General features: G+C 34.3%; 1 protein-coding gene across 8 annotated transcripts in view; it reads left to right on the forward strand.

Moving 5' to 3' along the window:
* The window catches only part of LOC148879953 (transcription factor jumonji (jmjC) domain-containing protein), a 120,910-nt gene that overhangs the window by 14,749 nt on the left and 89,278 nt on the right, over positions 1-16,883 (forward strand). For 4 of the 8 annotated variants that reach the window (XM_088961734.1, XM_088961739.1, XM_088961742.1 and 1 more), the window contains 9 exons: positions 1,205-1,327; positions 1,866-1,923; positions 2,035-2,171; positions 4,259-4,420; positions 4,517-4,603; positions 7,607-7,789; positions 16,209-16,361; positions 16,470-16,661; positions 16,756-16,827. In XM_088961734.1, coding sequence (XP_088817860.1) covers positions 1,205-1,327; positions 1,866-1,923; positions 2,035-2,171; positions 4,259-4,420; positions 4,517-4,603; positions 7,607-7,789; positions 16,209-16,361; positions 16,470-16,661; positions 16,756-16,827 — 1,167 coding nt within the window. The remainder of the gene's footprint in view (positions 1-1,204; positions 1,328-1,865; positions 1,924-2,034; positions 2,172-4,258; positions 4,421-4,516; positions 4,604-7,606; positions 7,790-16,208; positions 16,362-16,469; positions 16,662-16,755; positions 16,828-16,883) is intronic. The other 4 variants (XM_088961735.1, XM_088961740.1, XM_088961736.1 and 1 more) reach the window with 3 other exon arrangements.

A 16,883-nucleotide genomic window follows, 5' to 3' on the forward strand; every position in this document is an offset into this window, starting at 1 on the left:
AAAGCCAGGAGGGAAAAGAAGAATAAATCTAATAAAGAACAGAGGTTGGGACTTGGGATGAAGAAGGGGAAGAGGAGGAGGTGTTGGGGGAGGATCTGTAAGGAGTCGGAGCTCAACTTGCATCAGGGGTCGGGTAAGGTTTTAAGGATGAGGGTATTGAGTTGGAACTTAGGGGTTTGAGGCAGAAAAGAAAAAAAAAATAATATTGGTTGGGAACTTAAGCAGGCGATACAGACCAGAGGAAGATCTATTACAGGAAACAAAATTGGAGTCTTACAATATGAACCTGGATGAAGAGATTTGGGGGAGGGTCAGTGGGGATTGGTTGGAAGTGGATGGTGGGGACCTTTCAGGGGGTGTTGTCATATTATGGGACCAGGGGTTTACAGAAGATAGGGGAAAAGGATGGCATTTTGTATTGGATTGGGTTCTGGTGCTGCCTGAGTTTGAACAGAATGTGCTTGTATTGGATTGGATTGGGTTTTGGAATGTGCTTGAATTACAGAATTGTAACAGTGATCAGTTTGTTGTTTTGGTCATCAGCTGCTTTGTATTGGTGAGGTGCCATGTAGTCACCTCTGAATTGTCACCTCTGAATTTATAACCTTTTTTTCTTTTTAATAAAATATCTTTTTTTCTTGTGCCTAAAAAAAAAAGTTTACTGTCTCCATGTATTTGAGATGTGAATATGATAATGTGTGGCACAATTGCTGGTAAAACTTTAAAAAGTGGATGCATCTGTATAATATATGACAATATTTTTGTCTTTCTAAATAACTTGGTCCATCTAAATTCTAAACTATGCATTATCCAAGGAGTTTACTTGGCATGTGCTGTGTTTACATGTGAATGCAGTCTCATGTTTAAGACTGCAAAATTTCAGAGAATGGTATAAATCTTCTTTAACTATTCCAGGGATAAGTTTTTTCCATTGGCTGCTTAATACTTAGATGGACTAGATGGTCATACATAAATGTTTTTTGTACATCAGTGCTCAACACTATTTTCTGCACCTTTCCTTGTAGTAATGGAGATGCTGCTTCTTTATGGTCATTGTCCAGTTTATTTTCTTGGATGGCCATTCTCTCTTCCTTTTGTATCTTTGGATGTGGAGAGGGTATGGTGCTTCTGCTTGCACTATGTACTGAAGGATTTTTGGTTCTTATTCCAATAAGATGTCTGTGACAATATTTGGTTTTTGCAGGTGATGAAAAACTGTCTTCCAGATCTATTTGATGCACAGCCTGATTTGCTATTTCAGCTTGTGACCATGCTGAACCCATCTGTTTTGCAAGAAAATGGAGTTCCAGTTTATAGTGTACTTCAGGTTTGATGTCTTGGAGCTTGATATTCATATCTTTGATTATTTCTGTAATGGTCATGGGCTAAGTTGAATATTTCTGCAGTTCTTTTTCTTTGATCACCTATGTAATTGTGATACAATTACCATAAATTTGTCCCTAAAACTTGAATTTTTTTTGTCTTGCTTTTTTTCTAAGTGTATTTTCTGTTTGTTGTAATACTCTTCAATTTCTGAAAGAAGTCCAATATTTTCTGTGTCAATGATAATAGACTGGTTCCGTGTTCACAGTGAATTCAGAGATTTCTTAAGGTCTTATTTTGGGTCAGATCTTTGGTCATCTCGAGTCATGGGGGATTAATCATAATGTTATCTTTGTGCATATGTATAGTTGCTTTATTTTGATTGGCCGAGTTAGTTATCACTTCTTAGCTAAGAGTTGTCCATAACTTTTTTTTTTTTTTAATTCAATAAAATTTCCTTTTCTCTTGCTATAAAAAATTACTTGTATCTGCCATCTATTGAATATACTCTATTTAATCTAGTGCCATTGTTTTTCTTTCAGGAGCCTGGAAACTTTGTTATAACCTTTCCTAGGTCTTACCATGGTGGTTTTAATTTTGGTAAGCCATTTCACAATTGCAATATTTTCTTTCTATGAACTTCTGCATGTGATATTGAGTAATAGCTTGCACATTCTGTGGTATAAGTTTTTAAGGACATTGTCTTTTCAGGCTTAAATTGTGCTGAAGCTGTTAATTTTGCCCCTGCTGACTGGTTGCCTCATGGTGGCTTCGGAGCAGAACTGTATAGGTCGTATCACAAAGCTGCTGTTTTATCTCATGAGGAGCTTCTTTATGTTGTAGCGAAGGTTGCATATTTTGGAACTTGCCACCTCCTTTATCCGTAATTTGTCATCTATCAATATCAAGTTTGTTCAGTATTGGTGTACACTGTACTAGTATTCATTTATCTCTGTGTGTTGGGTAATTTTATTTCTGGATCACTAAGTGAGATATTTGATAAAACTTATTAGGATAATTTTATTGGGGACTTATATACCAACAGGGGACCTTTAAAAGAAAGAGAAAAAATGGACATTAAAGTGTAGGTGCCAGTAGGTAGCCAAATTTAGGGGTTCTATTGAACATTCCTGTATTACAGAATTCATTTATATATAAACTAATAAAATCTTGATGCTAAGGAAAAAACTGTCAAGCCCTCAAAAGAAAAAGGAAGACATGCTCAAGAGATTGTCTCAAACTTGATCAGACTGAAACATCTTTCACAGCATAAACCTAAAAGGAAACAACACTGTTTTATTATTAAAAATCCACAATACTTGCTAAAGGACTTTTCTCTTTGCTGCAAGTGAGAAGTATTCTTAAATAATTTGTAGGGTTTTGACTATGGTATACCGGAAATGCTTATGACCAATCAACTGGTATCATGACACTAGTAAAGCCTTACAGAACATGAGAGTATCACAGAACATGAGAGTATCTTAGCTGATCAAGAGAAGCACCACAGAACATGAGAGTATCATCAGCATACTGCAGCATGGATACCTCTACTCTTTCATCTCCCACTGTAAAGCCTTATATAAAACCCCCTGAAGTTGCCCTTTTCATCAGCCTGTTCAGGGCTTCTGTCACACAAATAAGTAGAAAGGGAGAAAGAGGTTCTCCCTGCCTCAGACCCCTTGAGCTCTTAAAGCAATCACATGATGCACCATTCACCAAAACAGAGAAAGAAGGGGTGCTGTGCAGACCTTCATCCAGCTCCTCCATTTAGAACCGAAATTCATCCGTTTCAAAATATAGTCCAAGAAGTCAAGGCCTAGTGCGCCATTCTTCTTTGTACAGCCTCTTGTAGAAGTCTACTATGTGGTCTCTGATCCCATCTTCCTCTCATAGAAGTCTACTTGCCATTTTGTGGAAAAACCTTGTATTTTTGTTGCCTGCCTTCAGCCATAAACATTTAAAACGCTGTCTCCATTTCATCTTTTCTTGAAAAGCAACTTTGTCGAACTCCACTTTTGCATCAATCCTCCTCTTCTTCTCATCCTGTGAGAGTTGCCTCTCCTTCTCAGCCCTATCAATCTCAACTATTGTTTCTAAACAACTCCTCTTCCTCCATTCTCTCTCCTGGGAGTTCTCTTTTCTCCAAACTTTGATTTTTTATTTCAAAAACTTAAGATTCTTGCTGATTATGTGCCTACCTGTTCCTTCCACAAATAATTCAGACCACCAACTTCTCAACTTTTCCACGAAGCTGTCCTCTTCAAGCCAATAAATCTCGAATCTTAAAGGAGATGGTTTCAACTGTAATCTGCGGCAGTCCAAACGAATAGGAGTATGGTCTGAGATGGGTCTGGGTAAGGCCTCTTATAACAGAGTTGAAACCACAAAACGATCCAATCTCACCAAGTTTGCTGCCTCTTGATTGGTCGTCCAGATATATTTGGCACCCACCAGTGGATGGCCCACAAACTCCCACCCATTGTCAACTATGCAGAACCAAATTGAGATAGAGAAAAGACCACCTCTCTTGCCCTTCACCTCCACAGTGTTAGTGTCCCAGATGACTACCAAGCCTCCTGCAGTACCCTCTGCTGGCAAAACTTCCCATTCACACTCACTTTTGCCCCAAACGTTCCTTATTGTCTGAGATTCTAATACTTCCATTTTAGTTTCCTGTAAACAAAGAATGTCTGCCTTCCACTTCTTTAAATGTGCCCCTGCCTTCCACTTCTTTAAATGTTCTTTTCACTTAGGAATCTCTTATCAGGTATCATAAGTTTGCACTTTGCACCTAGTGGTGCCTCTCTTATCTCATTATTAGATCTTTTTCCATTTACTTATTTAGTATTTACTATACAATAGTGTTTTCCTCTGTCATGGGGTTTTATGGTTTAGTTTTTAGTCATTTTCTTGCTTTCCTTTCTGATTAATCTAGCAGGGTGATTGTGGCAGTAAAGTATCACCTTTTTTAAAGAAAGAATTGCTCAGGGTATTTTCAAAAGAAAAAAGTTGGAGAGAGCGACTCTGGAGAGATGGCATCATCTGTACGTCCCCAATGACTCCACGGAGACATCCAGAATATGTGGGTACTGAGGAGGTATTTCCATTCATTTTGATTCTGGCACGTTGTTACTGGAATATGATATTGGAATGCTCAGTGATAATGATATTAACTCCAGTTGTCTTTTTGTAGGATCCTTCATGCATTATTTGTCAGCAGTATTTGTTCCTTTCAGCTGTTGTCTGCAGCTGCAGACCGTCTGCTTTTGTGTGTCTGGGGGTATGAGAACTGATCTTTTGGAAAATTAAGGGTTAATATTGTTAATCCTGCTATTAACCTTTTCTTTTGGCTGGAATGATTCCCATATTCCTTTAGTTTTGAACTGTGCCCTATGGTTTTTGATTATGTTGTATTGAATCTGTTTTCTCTCACTTCTTTGGGGCTCTTTCTACCTTGTGCAAAATTACATGTTCTAGAGATGGCTATTTGTATGTAAAAAATAATGGTTTGGCAATGATTCCCATATTCCTTTGGTATTCAATTGTGCCCTATGGTTTTTGATTATGTTGTGTTGAATCTGTTTTCTCTCACTTCTTTGGGGCTCTTTCTGCCTTGTGCAAAATTACATGTTCTAGAGATGGCTATTTGTATGTAAAAAATAATGGTTTGGCAATGATTTCATCTCCATTGGAAGTTGAGATTATATTAAAGATAGGTGGAAAGTGTATACAGGTGCTTTGTGGAAACAAAAGAAGAGGAAGGGAATAAGGGAAACAGATCACCAGTGCTTAAATCCTGTAATGTAAACTAAAATTCCTCTTTCACAAAAAAAAAAAAACTAAAATTCCTGAATCCCCTACAACTTTTTCTTTTGATCAATGACATATCAGCAAGAACTTATCAGTTCTAACATTATCAATAAGAATTTATAGTAATAACATATCGGTGAGAATTTATTGTTGAAAATAAAGAAGTAGAACATAGCCAGGTTGATATTGCTAGTAGCACCCATCAAACAATATATCCCACGAGAAAATGTGATAGTTACTAGTCTCTCCCAGGGCATGTCCTTAATATGAAGCTTCCCCATTAACTCCTTTCATAGCCAGAGAATTTGCTAATTGGTTAAGACTAGGGTTCATCGCGGGCCGGGCTTTGCACCTTGATAAGGGCTATAACCTAGGCCTGGGCCTGGCCCGGGTTCTGGGCCTGAAACATAAGCCCAGGCCTGATTGAGGGCCTACACATTTTATATATAATCTAAAATCATCATCATCATCTATTTCCTTATTCCAACTATATAGGGTCGGCTATCATTGTATAATATTTAATATATTATAAGTGTCATTATATATATAGATGTGTGTGTATGTATATAATATAAGATAAAATGACTTATATACATATGTATACATTATGTATAAAGTACATATATTTAAATATATGCGGGCTGGGCTGGGCTTGAAGTTTTAGGCCCAGGCCGGCCCTCTAATTTACGGGCTTGATGCAGGACCAGGCCTGATCACAAAACCTTGTCCTAAGCCCGGAATTTCTGGGGTGGACTGAAATGATCACCCTTAGTTAAGAGAGTTTTTGATCCAGCTATATGGTGTGTTCTCACTGCATGCCAAAATTGAGATTCACTTATACAGTGCAATTACAATGATGGACCTGGTATGTTATGCTTGTCCATTCTATTTCAGCCTGATGGTAACCCTCAATTTCCAATTTTCCATACCCCAAAGAGATGGACCTGTACTGGACTTTAAAAGATTTGAAGTGGAGGGAGATTATGAACTTGTATTTGCATGATGACAATGGAGGAATGACCTTGGGAGATTTTCCCTCTTATCAGAGAAACTAGAGATCTTGCATCTAGGGTGAATGTATCATTCAACTGGATCAGCTGAAATGCAGATGTTTTGACTGAGTCCAGCCAGATTGGGTGGAGACAAAGAGAAATTATAGAGGGATTTCCATTCCATATGGTGTGGGTGGATAATGACCTAGTATTTTGGATGTTATTTTTTTTCCTAATTTCACTGTATTGGACCCATTCTTTTATTTGTGAAAAATTTGTGTTACTGATACAATAGGATCTACCAACTCCCTTTTTTATGATTTCTAGCTAGGGAAGGGGCTGAAAGATGGTTCTTCTATTGGGGATGTTTTGGGGGAGTGAAATAAAGAATGATTATATTACAAAGCATGCCAAGCACCCCTTACGGGGCTTGCATCTGCTGCCCTTCCCCTTTAACGAGTACAATTGGTGGTGATAAGACCTCTAAAAGCTGATTGACATGGGCAACAAGATACTACTGTGCTGGCTTGCCCTTGATCATATCATCATCCAATAATTTGTCTCATCTAGGTATCTGTTTTAACCATATCTTCACTCTGGAAGCAAATCCCTTCTCATTCCTTTCCTTCCCTTTTCTTTTCTTTTTTTTTCTCGTTTTTTTTCTTATTCTTTCTTTCTTTTTCTTTCCCTTTTCTTCCCTTTCCTTTCTTTTTTCTTGTCTTTTTATATGAGGTGTGCGTGAGGTGCATGAGGTGTTTGCCTCTAGCATGCCTCATGAAAAAGGTGTATGAGGTTTATGCCTCTTGCACACGAGGCATACACCTCAGGGTGTATTGGGAGCACCTTGCCTGGAGGCGCACCACCAGGCGTACACCTCATACCTTTTAAACCACTGGTTAGCGCCTAGGCACCAACTAGTCATCACATCCTATAGTATGGGAAAAACAACTTGCCATTGCCTCACTGCATTGATAATATTTCTTTCACCTATTAGAAGGCAATTCACTTATCAGAACGATAAGGTCTGAATTTTGGGTCATGTTTTGTTTTTCTAGTTCTGTTAGTCATTGAAATATATTGTTTTTATTTAATGGGAAAAGGACAAGATTCTTTGTAGTAAATTATTGAAATATAGTTGAAACCAAATTGTTGGGATTAAGGCTGAGTTGGTTTTTTGTAAATTATTGAAACAGTAGATTCCACTATGTGTTGGAGTTGGTCTTTAACACTGCACAGTGCTTACCATCTAGGCTTGAGAAACAGGAAGCAGTATGGCACAACTTTCAAATGGGAACCTGTTGGTTTTTTTTTTTTTTTTTTTGGATCCTTCACTTGGTTTTGATTCTAAACATTTTGTCTAAAAAGTAGATATTGGTCCTTCCAAATGTGGTTAGTCTATTGTTATATTTAGATACTTGTGGTATGTATTGCTTCTATAAGACATATTCTCAAGTTGTTCTTTATGTTTGTCTCTTATGCAGCACTGGGAACACCTATGTGAGTGTAGTCCCAGCAAACATCGTCTTCTTTATCGCCATACACTTGCTGAGTTGAATGACTTGGTGCTTATGCTGGATAAATGCAATTTGGAGGAGTCACCCCAAAACAGAACAATCCAGAAACACCTTCCATCTTCTAATGAATCTAATTCTGTGATGAAGAAGGTAATTATTTTTGTTATTTTGACTTTCTGCTAGCTTACATTAATAATTTAGTTTTAGATAATTTGTGTGCCATTATTCTCCTTTGAATGAGATTTCCTTGTTCCCATAGTTGGTTAGATCTTGATGACAGTGAATGTTAAAATGGAAAATATGCTTTTTTCCCTTTCTTATTGTATTATCTACTACAAACGAACACCAAGTAAAAGTAAAATAGAGAGGTATAAATATGGGGGGAAGAGACAGATATCAAAGAAATGCCAACAACTCCCTTCCAAGTTCCAACTTGCAATTCTTCCATGGTTATGATCATTGTTAGTTTGGTAATGCGAAATATATGTGGGTGCATTTTGTTTATAATACTTATAATACTTACAATAATTTATTCAAAATAGTTGCTTGATCAGTTGTGACTTGACACTAAAAAATTTGGTCGATGAAAATGGAAATGGAAAAATCAAATATGGATATATTCAGGTATAATATGGTTTTCTTAAAAATGTTTAAGTTAATATATCTGCTATAGTCTGTATGTACATGCATAATACATATATGCATTTCTCTTATATTGCCCTTAAAATGTATAAAATAGTACAACTACATAATATGCACTTCCTTATTACTCATTGTTCTAGACGAGTGTGTATTGGAGTACAGACCCCCTGGTGGTGTAGGATTGTTTGAGCTACATCACTAGGGGGTATTACTTTGGGTACTGTTAATTTTTTTCCCTGATATAGGATTGTTTGTATGCATGGGGAGAGTAGAGTACCCGAGAGGTAGCTCTTTTCTTTCAGATGGGGGTTGGCTATGGCTAATACCCTTTTCTTTGTTGTGACTTTTTGTTTTACTCTGTTGAGAACCTTACATCTTATGTTCAGTTTAGTAGAGTTGCTTTTTTCTGTTTTTTTTTTTTTTTTTAGTTTCTGTTTTTTTGGGCTATGCATGAAATCTGGTGGCAGGGGCAGAATAGTCAATTTATGCTTTGATGTAGGAAGGGGTATGGGTCCTACTAATTTCAGGTTTGGTGGTGAAAAAAGGGATTTGGATGATCTAGGATGAAGAATAAGGATGGAAAAGCAAGTAGATAGTATGCTGTCCACCAAGGAATGAGCAAAATATTATAAAGAAAGAGGAGAATTCTTGCTACTAGGGTAAACGACAAAGATATAGATTTCTTAGAAAAAAAAAAAAGAGATTGGCCGCACTAAGGCTGTGTTTGTTGTTCCTGTCCCACAAAAGGGGTTTTGGTGGGTAAGTTTTAAGGAACTGAGATCTCCTTTATCCTTTCCTGCAAATACTCGTTAGTGAATCGGAGTTTCTTGTATTTTCTATTGGAGTAGTTTTTTTTGTCCTTTTGTGCTTGAATTACTCAGACCTTTTGAAACTAAACTGTCCCGCATATCTCCATTTTCTAAATCTGCACACAAAATTCATATGAAAACTCCATTCCTAGATCTACTTTCTTGGTTATTGACTTATTGTAGATTTTGTTGGTCTAGGGAGAAATTGGTAAATTGTTGATTCTGACCTAGAAGTCTTTTTAGGTCAAATTTTACATCCTAAAGAGCGTCTTGTGGGAGTTCCAAAATGAAATTAAAAAAAATTAAGTGGTTCACAAGTGACATGTAATTGAAGATTCAGTGGGTTCACAGACCAACAAACAGCATAGCAGACCTTGCAGAACAGGGCAAGATACCACCTTTTTCCGGGTGACGTTGTAAACTATTTGGGGGAAGACTTAGGGCCTGATTGGTTTGCTGGAATAAGTGCTTGGAATTGGAATCGGAATGGTCCAACCATTTATTTGGAATGGGATTCCAATTCCCATTCTTGGTAGAATGAGATACCCCCATATGGGGGAATGGCCATTCCAGGCTCCTCCCTAGGGAATGGGATTTCCATTCCAAAGTCTGTCAAGAAGTAAATAACTCATGACAAAAAACCCAATAATACATGAAATAGTAAAAATAAATTAACAATTGAATAATAAAATGTTATGGAAGTAATAATAATAAAATATGAATATATTAATAAAATATTTATTAATTAATGATAGATATTAAGATATTAATTCTTAAATACTAATAAAATAATAATAACAAAGTACTAATAAATAATAATTATATATTCATCAAACATTAATAATAATAATAATAATGTAACTAAAGTAATAATAAAATACTAACATATTAATTATTAAATAATAATAAATTAATTTTAAAATAATAAAACAAAAAGTAATAGAATATTAATAAACTAAAAATAAAATAATAAATTATTAATAAATGTAGTCATAATAAAAATGTTACAAATACAAAATTGAAAAATTTCAGTTGATTCCGGTTCCAACTCCAAATGAACCAAACAGCAACATTCGGAATCCGATCCTGATTCCCAACTGAACCAAACAGACGCCAATAATAGGTGATTCCGATTCCAATTCTTGGGGATTCTGGTTCTGATTCCGATCCTGTCCGCGAACAAAACGGACTTAAGGGTTGGGTTGAACTTATTTTCTGTTGATTTGCTGATAGGGTTCTGTGTGCATATTGGTTTTGTTTCTGCAAGTTTCTTATTGGTTAGCTGAGGCTAACTGGTTTTGTGTGTACTCTTGAAAAACATAATTGCAAAGCATGGTATTACCATATAAATAGGATATGCATATCCTTATTCTGGAATATGCGAAATGGAATCAAATTTCCATTTTTCGTATCCATATTGGGCATTGTAGTTGATTGGATGGGTGAAGTGGTAGTCTGTCGGGGCTTGACACATTTGATCAGGCAGGCAAAAGACTTGCTTTCCACAGTGTAACATTCAAATGCATTCCAAATTTTGCCAACTTAGGGGCATGTATTTTTCTGTTTTCCTTTTTTCTAGAGAAGTGCCGCATCAGAAGACAAAATATTCTTGGTGGCTAGCTACCATAGTCTGGTGTCTGGCATGTCTATGTACATATTCATTGTACACATGTCAATCAAAATTAGCACTTACTGATCAAGAAAAAATTTCCAGGTTGGTTTAGAAGAAAGCTCCCTATCTTTAGGACCAATGAAAAGATGCTTTTAAAAAACAAAAAGATGCTTTCATTTCCAGAAGGCTTCTGTGGGCTATTGTTTAGCATGTTGCACATACACATAAATCTCCTATAGACCCTCTTACTTGTGCTGCTTCAAAGCTACTATTGATAATACCAACCCACAATTAATTTGGTTTGAGTCCAAAGTATAAACTCAAGTAAAAAAAAAAGATGAGAATGGTGAAATAATTTCTATTTGATCAGAATCTTTATCTGAATATTGTTTGCTTTATGAAAAATAATATGAAACTGCCATAAGAATTCTTGATTTTAGAACCAAAAATTCAAGAATGCGTTTCTGGTTTCAGTTTTGGAATTTGGAAAAGCAATACACAATCATACTCCTTTATGTGGTTTTGTTTTAAGATAATAATGTTTTCTCAAACCATTTCTAGGGCCCGGTTTTTTTTGAAATCACAAGAAATTACAGAATTCATGTTGGGGAACACCATCTTGCTGAAATTTTTGCTAGTGGAGTGGCTTGGATCTTGTTGTATGGGGAGTTGATTTTCTAGGTAGGTAGCTATTGTTTTCTTTTGTTTCATGACTTCCCATTGTATAGGTGGCCTGTTTCCAGGATATGCCTCACTCCATATGTTTTAAATTTAAGAAGTGCAAGGGCTTCCTAGAGCTTGAGGTGTAAGGTGAAAGGCGAGCTACGTGTCTAAACAAAAGTGAGGTGCCACTTCTGAAAAAAATTAAAGAAATGCTTAACGTAGGTGTTCTGCGAACCTAAATTCTTGAAGAAATAAAATGTTTCAAAAAAGCCTATTAGCTCAACCGGTTATATCATTGTGTTACCAACACAGTTTTTTCTTCTTCTTTTAGTAAACATTACCGACACAAAGGTTGTAGCCTTACATGGTTGACTCCTATTATAGGTCTATTTAAGCTTTAAGCAGTTTTTGTACAACCTGCAATGTATAAATTAGTTCTTCGGCATAAGTTCAGGGCTAGTTCATTAGAATGTACAAAAAATCAAGTTAGGCACACCTTATAAAATGAGCCTCTTCTATGGACCTAGTGCACTTTTGAAAACATTTCTTGCTTCTGCTTTGTCAGGAACCATTCCCGTATAATGGTTTCCTCTCTCTTGATCTTTTTACAAAATTATTCATTATAGATCCCAAAAAACAAAGACTTTCTCATGTGATATAGTGGTATTATTGTATGTTTGGTTGAAATTTTTGATAGTAATTGTTTTTTGTTTAAGAATTGTTCAAAGTTAGTTATCATATTATAGTATCTGGTTTCATTGTATTTGATTTTATCTCAGTTGTTTGTCTTCACTCATGATCATTTATTTTCATTGAATGATGGTTTTTGAACCCAAATTGGCAAATTGTAGATGATGGTCCAATAAATTCCATTTTCAGAAGATAAATAGATAGTACTAGCGGGGAGCCGGTTATCCGTGCGATGTACGAGATTTGTTAAGCGAAAGCTAAATAATAGAAACACATAAGAGTATACAATTGTTTTATATTTTTAACTTTTTAAATAATTAATACTTGTTTATAATTTATATACTACTTTTAATAATTTTTTTACAATACAAAAATAACAATAATTAATTTCAGCCAGGGTTGTTAATCAAACTAATGAAACCAACCAACCCAACTAGCTCGACCCGAGTTAGTCAGTTTTCTAGTATTTCCTCAACAATTTCCAAACCTAACCAGGTTGGATTGGCTTCACTTTGGCCATTTGTAAATCAGCCAAAATTGAACGACTTGACCCTAGATATATATTAATATTTTATATTTTTAATATGGGAAGTAGGAAAATTCTCATATTTCTTAAGTCTAAAATATTTTACAATATTAATTTAAAATTATTTTTTAATAATGCCACTATTTTTTTTTTGGGTTTTTAAAAAAAAATTTAAAAAGTTTGTTGAATTATCAAAATCAGATACACTTACAAATATATTACGAAAAAGTGGTAATGACAAAAAGTTTCTTTTTAGGGACCAGATTACCCTTTCTTAAATTTTGCACGTCAAGCCAAAGGTACTGGTCATTGTCTCTTTCCTTGGAATGCCACAACAAGGGCCGTGGAGCAAGCTTCCTCTCTCTCTCTCTCCTCCTTTTCCTCCTCCTTCCCATCTTTCCATTTTTCAACTAACCCAAGGCCAGGTCCAAACCCCACTGAAAATCAAAACAAAATAGAATTCAACCACATCTTCTACCCTCAAACCGAAACAGAGTATCCAAACCACTGGTCCCCACCTCTTTTCCTCTTTGTCTTACCCCCACTTTCTTCTTCTTCTTCTACATCCATTGCTGCCATCAACTTTGTTGTTTCTTGAAAGAAGTAGAATGGAAGAGAGCAGTACAATTAATCAAAGAAACTCTTCCAATAACCCCACTTATTTGTAAAGCCAAGGTCTTTGAACGTTTGAAGAATCATTGTTTACTCTATTATCGATTGATCCATGGATGATTGCCAATCAACCCAGTGCCAAATCTCTTGACAATAATCTTAGGTGCCAATATTTTGACAATAATCCCTTGAACAAGACGATCATAATCTTCTTTCTAAATGCTTTTGCTTTGGAAAGATCTACCTTGATAACCTGTATCCGAGTTTTTCTTCAATTGATTTGATCTGTTATTGTAGAGTCTTCTGCGAAAATGACTGTAGAAGAGAGCAACAACTTTGAGCTTTCCAAAGTTGCACAGTTAAGTAGTTTTGGTGCCACCATTGAATCCATCTCATCATTACAGCTCGCAGACTTCTTCCTCTGTAGCTCATTTTCGTTGTAGACACAATAGTTGTTTACCAAACTCAAAGAAAGAGAGAGTAAGGGAGGGGCCGAAGGGTTTTGATCAAGAAACGTAAAGGTGGGTACTAACGTACTATCGGCAGTGCCTAGCTTTCTTTTTTATATATTTTTATTAAGGGTAATTTTGTCCACAAATTTTTAAATTTTGTCCCGCTCACTGATTTGGTCATATCTTTCTAAACATAACTAAATTTGTAAATTTGACAACTTTGTCATTTATTTTGCAAAAAGTCCTAATTTTTTAATTTAAATTTAATTTTTTAGTTTATATCTTTTGAACTGTCCAACCAAACCAAAAATTGACCTAAACCGATATAACCCGAGTTGGCCGATTTTCATTAATGGTCAATCGGTTTCAGGTGACCAACTCCCCAACTTGACTAAGTCAATTTGGTTGGTCAAACAACCTTTAACTGAGTCGAACCAACCCATGAACAATCTTAATTTCAGCTAAATTAATAATATAATCTCTAATAAATAACAATAGTTTAATCTCCAATAATTATTGAAAATTTATAGAAAAAATGCACAATTATTGAAAATATATTGATAATGAAAATTCAATAAATAACTAATAAAAATGCAATAAATACAATAATTATATCAAATAATATCAAATAAAAGTTTAATCTCTAATAAATAATAATAATAAATTATAACAAAAATACAATAAATACAATAAGTACAATAAATTAAATTTAAAAAGTTCAGTAATAGTAGTTTAATTTCCAATAATTATTGAAAAAATTCTATTAAATAACAAAACAAAAATAAACTTATACTTAATTATTGAAAATATATTTATCAAAAAACACAATAAATAATTACTAAAAATACAATAAATATTAATTATAGTATAGATAAATATAGATTAAGATTTTCAAATTATTATTAATAAATATTAATTTTTTTGAAAGTTATTTTCTAGAATTATTAATTGATATAAGTGAAATTAGTTATTTACAATATTATTTAGTTATTTAAATAATATCATTAGTTAAATTTTAAAATTTTAATTATTTATTGTATTTAATCATCCATAAAATTATAATTTATACTATTATATTAAATTATTATGAATTTGATTAATATATTTTAATTAATTATTTTTCTACTTTTAAGAAAAATTTTGAATTTATTACATAATTTCATTTTTTTAACTATTTGAAATCTAGTTATGTTAAATATTTCGTTATTTAAAATATTTATTTATTTAAATATTGAAATAATATATAAAGTATTTAAAAAATTTCGTTATTTGAAATTTATTTCATTTAAAGTTATTATATAACATTTATTACTTTATTATATAATTATTTAGCTATTTTTAGTATTTTGTTATTTAAAATATTTATTTTTTGAAATATTTAAATAGTATTTTAATAAGAGGGGATTAAATGAGGTGGAAAGTAACAACTGAAGGTGCATTTTAAACCCTTATATGGCTACTAAAATGACCATATTTAGAGTAAGTACACAAATATGGTCATTTTAGTAGCCATTATAGCTGTCATTAAAACTATAATAAAATGACTTTTATACCCTTTCTCAAACAAAGAAATAAAGGGTAATTTTAGTCCAAGAAAACTTTCACTCTACATCTACACTTCTATATATATATATATATATATATCTGTATAGCACTAAACTAAAAGGTGTAATGCTTATACTTGTAGCTTCTGATTTGTTTAGGTGCTTTCTCTCTTGTAGCCTTTTGATATCAATAATATACCTACATACTTTAACCGTAGAAAGTTGGTATTGGTCTATTGGCATCTGGACTCATCATTTTACTCCAAGTACATGCCTCGGACATGGCACTACACTGGTATAGGTTGTGTCAGATTTTTCAAAACTGTCTCTTGTCCAAATGCAAGATTTTGATGAATTGGGTAAATGGGTATGTATGCAATTAAGGATACATATTCATCATAAATTATTAATTTATATGGTCTAAACAAATATAAGATATTAGAAATTAAGGCATGAATATATGCTCAACCAAGAATGTCCCTTAACCCCCATAAAATGTAGAATTTCCTTACACTATTATGTTATCATTTTTTAATTGTCACAATCTGATTTATTTTTTCATTGCTTTTGTTTTTTGTGCTTTCAATTTTGGATATCAATAGTGGAATGTTGCTAAATTAAATGTAGAGTACTTGCATAATCAAACAATTTATATTTATTGTTCAATTAGCCTATAGATACATTTTAGCCAGTCCCTCTATTACAAGATTTTGAGGTCAGGCAAATCCAACTCAGAGGAATACTTGCACAGTTGCACTTGATACCTAGGCAGCTTTGCCCAAGTCCATGTAACATAGGTCATCGTCATCATCATCATCCATGCCTTATCCTGTTTCACCAATCCATTCTATTTAAAGCCATATCCATTAGCATTCACATTTCTGCCACATTCATTTTCTGGACATGTTTCTCGACTGTCCAACACTCCACTCCATACAACATAGCTGGCCTTACAACTATTTTATAGAACTTTCTTTTTACTATTAATATCAATTACTAATACCAGTTAATGTATGCAGATAAGAGGTGGCCGTGCTACTCATGTGCAACTTGCAGAACAATGGGTATTGAACTCCCATAAGATCCTACAGGCCCCATTTTCCTCTGCTGCTTATGTTAATGCACTAAAGGATGCTGAACAATTTCTTTGGGGGGGTTCTGAAATGGACCAGGTATGCATTGGCTGCTCAATTGATGTGCTACTCTTTTGTTATAAGTTTGAAGCTTCAATGGATTATTGGTTTCTTCTATGCATCTCTGCAAAAAACTTTGACATGTAGGTTCGGAACATGGCAAATAATTTGATTGAAGCTCGGAAGTGGGCAGAAGAAGTAATAAATTGCCTTTCTAAAGTTGAGACCTGTTTACATCATTGCAAGAATGATATAGGGAAGGTGTCCTTGGGATTTGTCGAGAATTTGCTGAATTATGATCCATTGCCTTGTAATGAGCCTGGATATTTTAAATTGAAGGTTAAAAAGTTTGAATATTTGGGTAATTTCAAAGTGTCATCACAGTCAATTTGCAAACTTGCTTTTATGTGACTTCTGGAATTACTCCATACAGGCCTATGCAGAAGATGCAAGAATATTGGTTGGAGAAATAGAATCTGCTCTTTCAATAAGTTCACATGTCTCGGTAATAAAAGATTTATCTCATCACTTCATTTATACTATTTCTTTTCTCAGCACTGA

Source organism: Nelumbo lutea, chromosome 1 (assembly GCF_056320005.1).
Source record: "Nelumbo lutea isolate HS-2025 chromosome 1, American lotus-T2T, whole genome shotgun sequence".
Classification (NCBI taxonomy): domain Eukaryota; kingdom Viridiplantae; phylum Streptophyta; class Magnoliopsida; order Proteales; family Nelumbonaceae; genus Nelumbo; species Nelumbo lutea.